This window comes from Terrapene carolina, unplaced genomic scaffold, assembly GCF_002925995.2.
Source record: "Terrapene carolina triunguis isolate 2854851 unplaced genomic scaffold, T_m_triunguis-2.0 Scaffold88, whole genome shotgun sequence".
In the NCBI taxonomy this organism is placed as follows: Eukaryota; Metazoa; Chordata; order Testudines; family Emydidae; genus Terrapene; species Terrapene triunguis.
The window spans coordinates 23,312,412-23,323,990 of record NW_020664439.1 but is presented as its reverse complement, the minus strand read 5'-3'; the positions used below and the strand labels follow the sequence as shown (position 1 = coordinate 23,323,990).

Genomic DNA, 11,579 nt, shown 5'->3' with positions numbered 1-11,579 from the left:
GCCTCTGGAAATTTCCATTACTTGCGTCTGATGAAGTGGGCATTCACCCACGAAAGCTTATGCTCCAATACTTCTGTTAGTCTTAAAGGTGCCACAGGACCCTCTGTTGCTTTTTAAATAATCTGTGATGGCTCTATCATTGTAATATCTATCCTGGTATCTTTAGATTATGTTGGTTTAGACAACTGGTCCCCTGGGAACAATGTACTGTGGCAGTGGCCTTTTGGGTCAGATCAGCTGCTGTTGGTTTTTTGTTTTCCCTTGCTCTAGGAAGATACAATTGAGGGAAATGGAAGAAGTGCAATTCTAAGGAGAAATGTCCTGGTCAATTCAATTGTGGATGGCCTGAACTGATGTAATACATTTATATCATGAAAGGATTACCTTTCACCTTAGGGCTTGTCTACACTGGTAATTTACAGCGCTGCAACTTTCTTGCTCAGGGGCGTGAAAAAACATCCCCCTGAGTGCAGCAAGTTTCAGCGCTGTAAAGCACCAGGGTAGACAGTGCACCAGCGCTGGAAGCCAGGCCCCTCGTGGAGGTGGGCTCTGCCGCGACCACACAAGCCACATTAAAGCACTGCCAGTGTAGCTAGCCCTTAGAAATGGTTTTTTGTTTTTGTTTTGTTTTCTTCTATAAGTGGAATAAAGCTGAAGTGCTGGCAACTGTTACATTTTTACCATTCACAGTCAATCTAAAAGACTTTTAGCAAAATGAATTGGTGTAAACACAAAATTAACCATTATACATTTTAAAATTCTGCTTGTAAACATTTATCCAACAGGCTGCAGTTGTATGTTACACTGTTGATTTATGAGGCTCAGGATGGTTCTGATATTCCTGTCCTTCATTCACAATGTTATACAGAAAAATCTGGCTTAAGCAGTCACACAATGGATAAAAAAATAATTGCCTAGTGGAAATGTGCTTTAATTAAATTTAAAGTCAAACAGAATTGTACTAAATTGCCCTTGTATGGCTGTATGTTCAGTGAATATATGGTGAATCTTGCCCTTTGCACTGTCTGTAATAGGTACCTTCTTGTCTTAAATGTTCTTTTTGTAAAGAATCTCAAAAAAATTTACAATTTAAGTACAACTGAACAAAATGAGGGCTTGCAATTCTTCAGCACACAATCTGACCCAGTATTCATCTGTCAGCATCCCACAGTTCACCTGGAAATATTTATATCCCTCTCTTTACATTTATAGTTCCATATGAAAAATTAAAGTTAACATCATAAGGAGATTAATGGAAGCAGAGGAGTCCAGACCTCTAAGAGCCATTGTTTCAGGCTATCTGCAGACAAAGAAAACAGTTTATACTTGGTTCACATAAATTTACATGACTTTTAACACCAAGGAAGAGTTTACAGACCTACCCTTCTCCCCTGCTTTTTCCCAATATATGAGCAAGGGACTCAGAGCATATAGTCACAGTGCCTCAGCTGTGCCTCACCAAGTGGGTGGCTTGCTCCCCAAAATTAATCCCGCCAACCCTTCAGGCTTGCACAGACAGTTGTTTGGTCCCAAAATCAGGGCTTTCATTTCAGCAAGTGTCAGTTAGGCACCACCACAGTGCTGCTATCCCATTCAATTATTACAAAACTGTGCTAATTCACAGCATTGGCCTTTTCTACATTGACATCTATAGGTCCTATGCTTAAAAGGCATACCTAAAAAAGACAAATTGTTCAACTTGTATGGATGGCCTTTGCTCGGATATTCTGCTGCTATCCCAACAAAATTCCACATATATTTCCTGTAACGCGGTTAATGTCATTTGTAATGCAGAAACCTGTCTTTTCTATTGTCAGGGTAATAGCTGCAATTCTAAGGAGATGTGGCCTTTTGATGAGTTCAGTCTAGTTTCTGTTATATCAGTCTTGTCCCTTGCTGATCTACATAAATCAGTCTATAAAGAAGCTAATTTCTTGCCCTGAAGAAGACTCCCCTGAAGTTCACAAGGAAGCTTTAGAGCTATTCTAACACCAAGATGGAGTATGAGAAGCTGAACTGGTGGCAAAAGTCTACAAAAAGGCATGAAGAAGCACCTTTAAAGAAAGAATCTCTACTGATGAGGCATCCATGATGGAAACCTGGGGTGAAATTCTCATTCTACTGAAATCAAGCTCATAATCTATCTTCTCTAGAGTCCATTCATTATTTTATATATTTTTCTCATAACCACTTATTCATCTCCTTTGAAAAGATTAGGATTATTTACCTTACAATCTTTCTTCATGAGGGTTTTTCCATGCCCTCTAATCTGTCTTTTCTCTGAGATGGGGTGACCAGTATTGCAAACAGTATTCTAGATGATATGTAAATCTAGTACCACTGATTTACATAATAGTATTACAATAGTTTCTGTATTGTTCTCCATCTCATTCCTTATGCACCCTAACATCTTGGTTGCTTTTTTGAATTTCAGCTTCACACTGAGCAGATGAACAGAAGTGCTGGAGTTGTAGCTGGAGCACTGAGAATTTAAGAGAAAAGGCTGTTCATGGAGCATTCTCCATGAGGGCCATCATCCATGGAATTTATTAACCCCTTGGCTTGAAGTGTCTGAATCTGATGACCTTCAGGACACACTGCACTATCTATTTACCCATGCTCCTGGGGAAGAAGGACATAATGAGGGCTGGTGTTTGTGGGTAAGACAAGGTATTGTTTGGGCTTGAGGTAATCTCTGGTTGGTTATTTTTTTCTTCTTTGGATTTGGGAAGAGGAAAAGTATCTGGGTTTAATCTTTTATGTCACTGACGTTTTAATGGTGCCAAAGGCGCTTTTAAAATTATAATTTAATTTGAATTTATAATTCAAAATAACTAAAATAACCATCAATGTAACATGAGTCATCACTGAAAGAGTTGTAAAAATGCACCATACTGCATTTGATGTGGAAGCTGCTTCTTATGGAAAAGGAGAATTATGAATGACCAGAGACTCTGATCAGAGAACAGTTAGGGAGTGAGTCTCTAAGGCTAGGTCCACACTACCCGCCTGATTAGGCGGGTAGAGATTGATCTTCTGGGATCGATTTATCGCGTCTCATCTGGACGCAATAAATCAATCCCAGAAGTGCTCCCCCGTCGACTGCGGAACTCCTGCTCGCCGAGAGGAGGAAGCGCTGTCGACGGGGGAGCTTGCCTGCGTCGCGTGGACCCGCAGTAAGTAAACTTAGTTCGATTTAGGAAACGACTTCAGCTACGCTATTCTCGTAGCTGAAGTTGCGTTTCCTAGATCGATCCCCCGCCCCAGTGTGGACCAAGCCTAAGTTACTCACCCAGTTGAAGGGCATGTCTACACTACAAAATTGTCAACCTAACTGACACTGGTGTATAGCCACTGCAGTAATTTCCTCCTTGAATCGGCAGTGCACACCCTCACCAGGAGCGCTTGCGCCGATTGAACCGTTAATGTGGGGCATTGTGGCACAGCTTCTGAAAGGGGGTAACAGTCGATGTAAGCAACGCAGTGTCTACACTCACACTGTGTCAACCTAACTACATTGACTATACCCCTCTCATGGAAGTGGAGTTAAGTTGGTGTAGCGGGCGAGTTACATCATCAGGAGCGAAATTTTAGTGCAGACACTTACATAGTTAGGTTGACATAAGATGCCTTGTGTTTACCTAACTCTGTAGTGCAGACCAGGGTGAAGATTCCTGCTGAGAACTGGATTAAAAAGTTCAAATTCAAATCATAAGTAGCTTCCATCCCAGTTCTTTCGGAGGAGCAGTGATGTGCTTGAGTGGTATGTCTACACTTGAGGTATGTCTACACTGCAGAGGGGAACGATCGTCCCAGCCTGGGTAGACAGACTTCAGTTAGTGGGGCTCGTGCTAGCGCACTAAAAATAGCAGGGGGAACATTAGGGCTTGGATTGCAGCTCAGGTCTCAAGCCTGGGGGAGTTCAGGGGCTTGAGAGCAGTCTGAGCTGCAATGGCCACACTGATGTATGCCAGCTCAAGCCCCACAAGTGCAAGTCTGTCTGTTCAGGAGCTCCCAGCTGCAGTGATGACATACCCTTAGGCGCTCTCAGCAGCCCCTTGTTAAAATCTTTTAGCCAAACTGACAGGAAGCTTGAGACGGTTTCCCTGCTTCTAATGGAGTTCACCCTCCCTCTCTTTATACTACTAAACCATCCCTGCCACAGATGGCCTACCCCGGGGCTCATGAATGTTTCTGAAGAGCAACTCTTTTGTTTTTGCAGTGTACCAGGTTGCACCAGATGTCAGATATTTTCCAAAAGTTTTCACAGGGAAGGCTATCCCCCCCCACACTCTCTCCAGCTGTTCTAACAAGGTCTTTACCCCAAGCCCAAGGCTGAACACTCTACTAGACTATTAATCAACTCAGGATATTTTTCAGGATCAAAATAAAAATGTTTCCAGCATGAGGCACTTAGTATGCTTGGCAACTGGAGCTGTTTGTTCTGGTTAGATACGACAATGATAGGCACATCAGAGAGAGAGGGAGGAAAGTATTTTATTTAAATGCATTGTCTCCCCAGTCCCTCTAGGGCAGGGATCGGCAACCTTTGGCACACGGCCCGTCAGGGTAATCCGCTGGTGGGCCGGGACAGTTTGTTTACCTGCAGCATCCGCAGGTTCGGCTGATCGCAGCTCCCACTGGCTGCGGTTCGCCATTCCAGGCCAATGGGGGCGCTGGCCTGGAACGGCGAACCGCGGCCAGTGGGAGCTACGATCGGCCGAACCTGTGGACGCTGCAGGTAAACAAACCGTCCTGGCCCACAGGTGGATTTCCCTGATGGGCCGCGTGCCAAAGGTTGCCGATCCCTGCTCTGGGGTGACCAGATAGCAAGTGTGAGAAATCGGGATTATTTTTTTTCAGGGGCGGAGGGCGTAGTTGCGTATATAAGACAAAGCCCCTAATATCAGGACAGTCCCAATAAACATCTGGTCACCCTAAGTCCCTCTAATGTCCTATCTGTAACGCATATACACCTTTGGGAGACAAGGTCTATCACAAGGTTAAGGGGAAATATTTTTGTACAAGCTCCTTATTAAAACATTTGCAGCACATTATTGGTCTCCAGTCAGGAGGAATTCAGTGGTGATATTCCCTGTGCAACTGGGTCCTTGGATGACACTAAACTTAGTATACTTGCTGGCTGCTGCAGCTCCTATCATTCACTGAGCCAGAACAATCCTTTAAGGGGAGCTAGCATTGAAAAGAAATTCCTTTTGTGGGGCAGTTGCTATGGCTTTGATTCCCTTTAAACAAAACAGACTGATGACTGACAAATAAAGAAAAGTAGTACTGTGGTATAGAGGGTGCTTCGAATTCTTACCATGAACTTAATGACACAAGTTTTGAAGGTGAGTACAATCTGTTTGGATACTACCTGAAACTTTGTTTATTTGTTTCTTTAAATAAGCATACAGGGCCATACTCATTTCAATTGGCCACAGTCCTGTAATTTTTTGTTTTGTTTTGTTGAAGGAAAAAGATTAAAGAGCAACACCTACCATAAATATGACAATGAGTATAAGACAGATTCCCACTATAATTAGGAATGGAATTAAGTAATACTCCAAAGGAAGACTGAACTCTGGGATTAACACAATATGGCCACTGTGGGGGAAAGAAAAACAATTTTAAAATTAATTAAACTTTAACGAACAGTGAAGCTTACAACAGAAATTCAAAAGGGTAAAGTCATCAACAGAAAAATTAGCATCTTCGGGCACATAAAAGGAGTATCTATAATATGAAAATATTATGCCACTTTTTTTTAAAAGGTCAACACACAGTCAGTGTAATACTAATGAAATAAATAGGTAAAACTGCAATCATTAGAATCAGTATACTTATCAGGGTGAAGTCCTGGCCCCAATGAAGTCAACTGGAATTTTGCCATTGATTTAAATGGAGCCAGGGTTTTACCCCTAATGTGCATTCAATTCACCACAAAGATGTTCAGCTGAAAATAGACTGTGTATACCCGTTTTAGAATGAGTCAGTTTTAAATGGTCATTGTTTCCTCGTTAGTTAACAAAGTAGAACCTTGCTAATTTGCATGAATAACTGGAAGACCTATGCAGTCTTGTAACTGTGTCAGGCCCACGATACTAGACAAAGTGGATGGCGGTAGTATCTTTTATTGAACCAACTTCTATTGGCTGTTGAATTTACACAGAGCTTTTCTTCAGGTCTGGGGAATTTACTCTGGGCCTTGAGGTAAGGATTTTCTGAACCTGAAGGCTGCTCCTTTCCTGTGAATGTCTTAAAGGAGGGTGGGTGTGGGGAGATATATATTTTGTTTGTGTTTTGGTTTCCCCTTTGTTGGATCCTTTACAATCATCAATATAACTGTTTACTATCCTGGGGTATATTTTGCTGGCATTTACAATTGTGTGACCTTACTGAAGACAATGAGACTGCACAGCTAAAACTGATTGCAGAATTTGGCTCACGAAGTCTCAGATACTGGTGATGAGCAGGAAAGAACTCAGCCTGACGGTCATATCCTATGCTGAGTTTGCAGAAATGGCAAGTAGGAAAAATCTTTTCATATGTGGATACTTGATGCAGAAATAATGAAGGGACAACAAACACAGAACCCCAAGTGCAATTTTTAGTTCCTTTTCAAAGTTTTATCATGTTTAAGTGACTCACCTAAGTTGTACAACAAAAAACAGATACCATATAACTCACTCTCATAGATTCATAGATTCATAGATTCTAGGACTGGAAGGGACCTCGAGAGGTCATCGAGTCCAGTCCCCTGCCCGCATGGCAGGACCAAATACTGTCTAGACCATCCCTGATAGACATTTATCTAACCTACTCTTAAATATCTCCAGAGATGGAGATTCCACAACCTCCCTAGGCAATTTATTCCAGTGTTTAACCACCCTGACAGTTAGGAACTTTTTCCTAATGTCCAACCTAGACCTCCCTTGCTGCAGTTTAAGCCCATTGCTTCTTGTTCTATCCTCAGAGGCTAAGGTGAACAAGTTTTCTCCCTCCTCCTTATGACACCCTTTTAGATACCTGAAAACTGCTATCATGTCCCCTCTCAGTCTTCTCTTTTCCAAACTAAACAAACCCAATTCTTTCAGCCTTGCTTCACAGGTCATGTTCTCAAGACCTTTAATCATTCTTGTTGCTCTTCTCTGGACCCTTCCCAATTTCTCCACATCTTTCTTGAAATGTGGTGCCCAGAACTGGACACAATACTCCAGCTGAGGCCTAACCAGAGCAGAGTAGAGCGGAAGAATGACTTCTCGTGTCTTGCTCACAACACACCTGTTAATACATCCCAGAATCACGTTTGCTTTTTTTGCAACAGCATCACACTGTTGACTCATATTTAGCTTGTGGTCCACTATAACCCCTAGATCCCTTTCTGCCGTACTCCTTCCTAGACAGTCTCTTCCCATTCTGTATGTGTGAAACTGATTTTTTCTTCCTAAGTGGAGCACTTTGCATTTATCTTTGTTAAACTTCATCCTGTTTAACTCAGACCATTTCTCCAATTTGTCCAGATCATTTTAAATTATGACCCTGTCCTCCAAAGCAGTTGCAATCCCTCCCAGTTTGGTATCATCCGCAAACTTAATAATCGTACTTTCTATACCAATATCTAAGTCGTTAAAGAAGATATTGAACAGAGCCGGTCCCAAAACAGACCCCTGCGGAACCCCACTCGTTATGCCTTTCCAGCAGGATTGGGAACCATTAATAACAACTCTCTGAGTACGGTTATCCAGCCAGTTATGCACCCACCTTATAGTAGCCCCATCTAAATTGTATTTGCCTAGTTTGTCGATAAGAATATCATGCGAGACCGTATCAAATGCCTTACTAAAGTCTAGGTATACCACATCCACAGCTTCTCCCTTATCCACAAGACTCGTTATCCTATCGAAGAAAGCTATCAGATTGGTTTGACATGATTTGTTCTTTACAAATCCATGCTGGCTGTTCCCTATCACCTTACCACCTTCCAAGTGTTTGCAGATGATTTCCTTAATTACTTGCTCCATTATCTTCCCTGGCACAGAAGTTAAACTAACTGGTCTGTAGTTTCCTGGGTTGTTTTTATTTCCCTTTTTATAGATGGGCACTATATTTGCCCTTTTCCAGTCTTCTGGAATCTCTCCTGTCTCCCATGATTTTCCAAAGATAATAGCTAGAGGCTCAGATACCTCCTCTATTAGCTCCTTGAGTATTCTAGGATGCATTTCATCAGGCCCTGGTGACTTGCAGGCATCTAACTTTTCTAAGTGATTTTTAACTTGTTCTTTTTTTATTTTATCTGCTAAACCTACCCCCTTCCCATTAGCATTCACTAGGTTAGGCATTCCTTCAGACTTCTCGGTGAAGACCGAAACAAAGAAGTCATTAAGCATCTCTGCCATTTCCAAGTTTCCTGTTACTGTTTCTCCTTCTTCACTAAGCAGTGGGCCTACCCTGTCTTTGGTCTTCCTCTTGGTTCTAATGTATTGATAAAAAGTCTTCTTGTTCCCCTTTATTCCCTTAGCTAGTTTGAGCTCATTTTGTGCCTTTGCCTTTCTAATCTTGCCCCTGCATTCCTGTGTTGTTTGCCTATATTCATCCTTTGTAATCTGTCCTAGTTTCCATTTTTTATATGACTCCTTTTTATTTTTTAGATCATGCAAGATCTCGTGGTTAAGCCAAGGTGGTCTTTTGCCACATTTTCTATCTTTCCTAACCAGCGGAATAGCTTGCTTTTGGGCCCTTAATAGTGTCCCTTTGAAAAACTGCCAACTCTCCTCAGTTGTTTTTCCCCTCAGTCTTGATTCCCATGGGATCTTACCTATCAGCTCTCTGAGCTTACCAAAATCCGCCTTCCTGAAATCCATTGTCTCTATTTTGCTCTTCTCCCTTCTACCCTTCCTTAGAATTGCAAACTCTATGATTTCATGATCACTTTCACCCAAGCTGCCTTCTACTTTCAAATTCTCAACGAGTTCCTCCCTATTTGTTAAAATCAAGTCTAGAACAGCTTCACCCCTAGTAGCTTTTTCAACCTTCTGAAATAAAAAGTTGTCTGCAATGCAGTCCAAGAATTTGTTGGATAGTCTGTGCCCCGCTGTGTTATTTTCCCAACATATATCCGGATAGTTGAAGTCCCCCATCACCACCAAATCTTGGGCTTTGGATGATTTTGTTAGTTGTTTAAAAAAAGCCTCATCCACCTCTTCCACCTGGTTAGGTGGCCTGTAGTAGACTCCTAGCATGACATCACCCTTGTTTTTTACCCCTTTTAGCCTAACCCAGAGACTCTCAACACTTCCGTCTCCTATGTCCATCTCTACCTCAGTCCAAGTGTGTACATTTTTAATATATAAGGCAACACCTCCTCCCTTTTTCCCCTGTCTATCCTTCCTGAGCAAGCTGTATCCATCCACACCAACATTCCAATCATATACCAGTCACTGGACTATGCTGCCTTCCAAGCTACTGAAAACTTGCCTAGTGTTGTGGAAAAGTTTACGAACCTTAGTAATCTTGCCAAACTTAGCTCAAATTTTAGAGGCAAGCTTTGTATGTGTTCATTACAGCTGCATTAATTCAAAAATCTTTCTGTAGTATAACTGCAAAAATACATAAGTATAAGAGAGAACCTATATTTCAGCATGATTTCATATATTCCATCAACATTCAGTGACTTGTTTCTCTTCTCATGAATGCCTTGAAATAACAGAGCCATAAAACAATATCTGATGTGAAACAGTTAGCAGCATGGCTCGTGTGCCATTCAATCAGTCTGTAACAGGACTCAACTGTAGAGTAATTCCCATAGTCTCTACAGTTCACATATAGAATTACTTTCATGCTGCTTCATTTTTGTTTTTGTGAGTTGCAGCCTCCAAGAACTGGCAAAGCCAATATCTTAATTTATGTTGCTATTCCATTTGCCCTGACACTACCAACCCTATGTCTGTGGCACCTTTCTCTGTATCCTGGAGGGTAGAATAGACTGTTTCCTCTGAGTTCAGTACTAATGTAGCTACAATAGCTAGAAGGGCTTAGCTAGACTAGGGTAGTTAACATTCTACAAACCCGTATGTCACCTGCACTCCCACAGTCTATCAAGCAGAGTCCTGAGCTTAGGTCCTTACAAAGTTGAGTTTCTCATGCCAGCAGGACGTGCTGCTGCTGTGAAACCAGGAGGAAGAATTTTGTTTAGACTTGTGTTTTTGTAGCAACTATCCAACTGAGTGACTAAAATTCAGTTCACGCCTATTTCTCTTAGGACAGCCTTGAAAAATGTTGCTTCTTCAGAGCAAATAATACTACTGGATGGGCATGTAACTGTTTAAATTTTCAATCATCATGGTGAAGTGTGGGATTTTGGGCTTGGACTGGTGAATTTTAATTAGTTGTATAAGATTTATATTAGGCTAATATTGGAAGATGTTTAGGGTTGGTATCTGTTTACCTCTGTATGATCTAAAAGGTATGGCTGGGGGTTTCTAATATTTTATTGCTATTGTATTATTTAAATTATATAATGCACCAATGGTCTGCTTCAAAGCCCACTAAAGTCAATGAAGTCTTTCCAATGACTTCAGTGGACACTGAATCAGGTATTCTGTTCCTGAGACAGACACAGTAAAACTTAAATAAATCACTACAAATGGGCCTTGCCCAAGTTTTTAAAAACATCTGTTAACAATGGACCATAAGCTGCAAGTCTTTCAATTGATAGACCAAAAGGGGTGAAAAATGGGGACCTGGGGGGGAGAAATGGAGCCAGCCTACCATCAGTATGAATAAGTGAGCATTTTTATCATAAATGTGAAACTTTATCAGTGATTACACCATTGTTTTAATTATAGTAAATACATTAAAGTTTGACAAACACATGAGTTTTGTTTTGAGTAAACATGCTGAATGTGAAATTTAGATGATGCTTCCCCTAAGGTAACTTGGGGAATATCCTTTAAGAATGTGAAAGTGGCCACAAATATCTTATGAATCTCAAGAAGCTTGCCAAGGTAGTGGTCAGGCTGACAGGCTCAATAAAGAATATCCAGTAAGCATTCTTCAAGAGAACTTAAAAACTTAAGAGCAAATACATCTTTGCTGCAGCCTGTCATAATAACTGTGGCCTAAAGTAAAGAGCTACTGAAAAGTCTGATTTTGTTTTTTATTTTTGCAATTTCAGATTCTTAGACTGACCACTCTGCCAGAGCATCTATTTATTTAAAAATACTTACACACAATCTCATAGGGATCAAGCATCTTACAGTCAATGTTGAAAGTATAGAGGGTGAAATCCTGGCCCCAGTGAAGTCAATGGCAAGCCGTCCATTGACTTCAGTTTGGCCAGGATTTCATCCAGAAAAAAATTCTTGATCTTCAGTAAAGGTTAAACAGAGGTGATAACAGTCCAAGGACTGATGTTACTGCATATTAGGTTACATATTTAAAAAGGTAAATAATTACTTACCCCTTTTCATAAGTGAATTCATCTTTCAGTGAATTAGCTGATGTCTCACCAATAAAGACAGACGGAATATCAATTTTCTTTAAAACTTCAACTGTTCATAAAAAGAACAAAAGACTAG

General features: G+C 41.1%; 1 protein-coding gene across 1 annotated transcript in view; it reads right to left on the bottom strand.

Annotated features, from left to right (window-relative positions):
• RNF13 (ring finger protein 13) overlaps window positions 1-11,579 on the bottom strand; it is a 120,800-nt gene that overhangs the window by 29,569 nt on the left and 79,652 nt on the right. The window contains exons 8-9 of the mRNA XM_026649993.2: window positions 11,462-11,552; window positions 5,502-5,607 (exon numbers count right to left, since the gene is read on the bottom strand). Of these exons, the coding sequence (XP_026505778.1) occupies window positions 5,502-5,607; window positions 11,462-11,552 (197 nt within the window). The remainder of the gene's footprint in view (window positions 1-5,501; window positions 5,608-11,461; window positions 11,553-11,579) is intronic.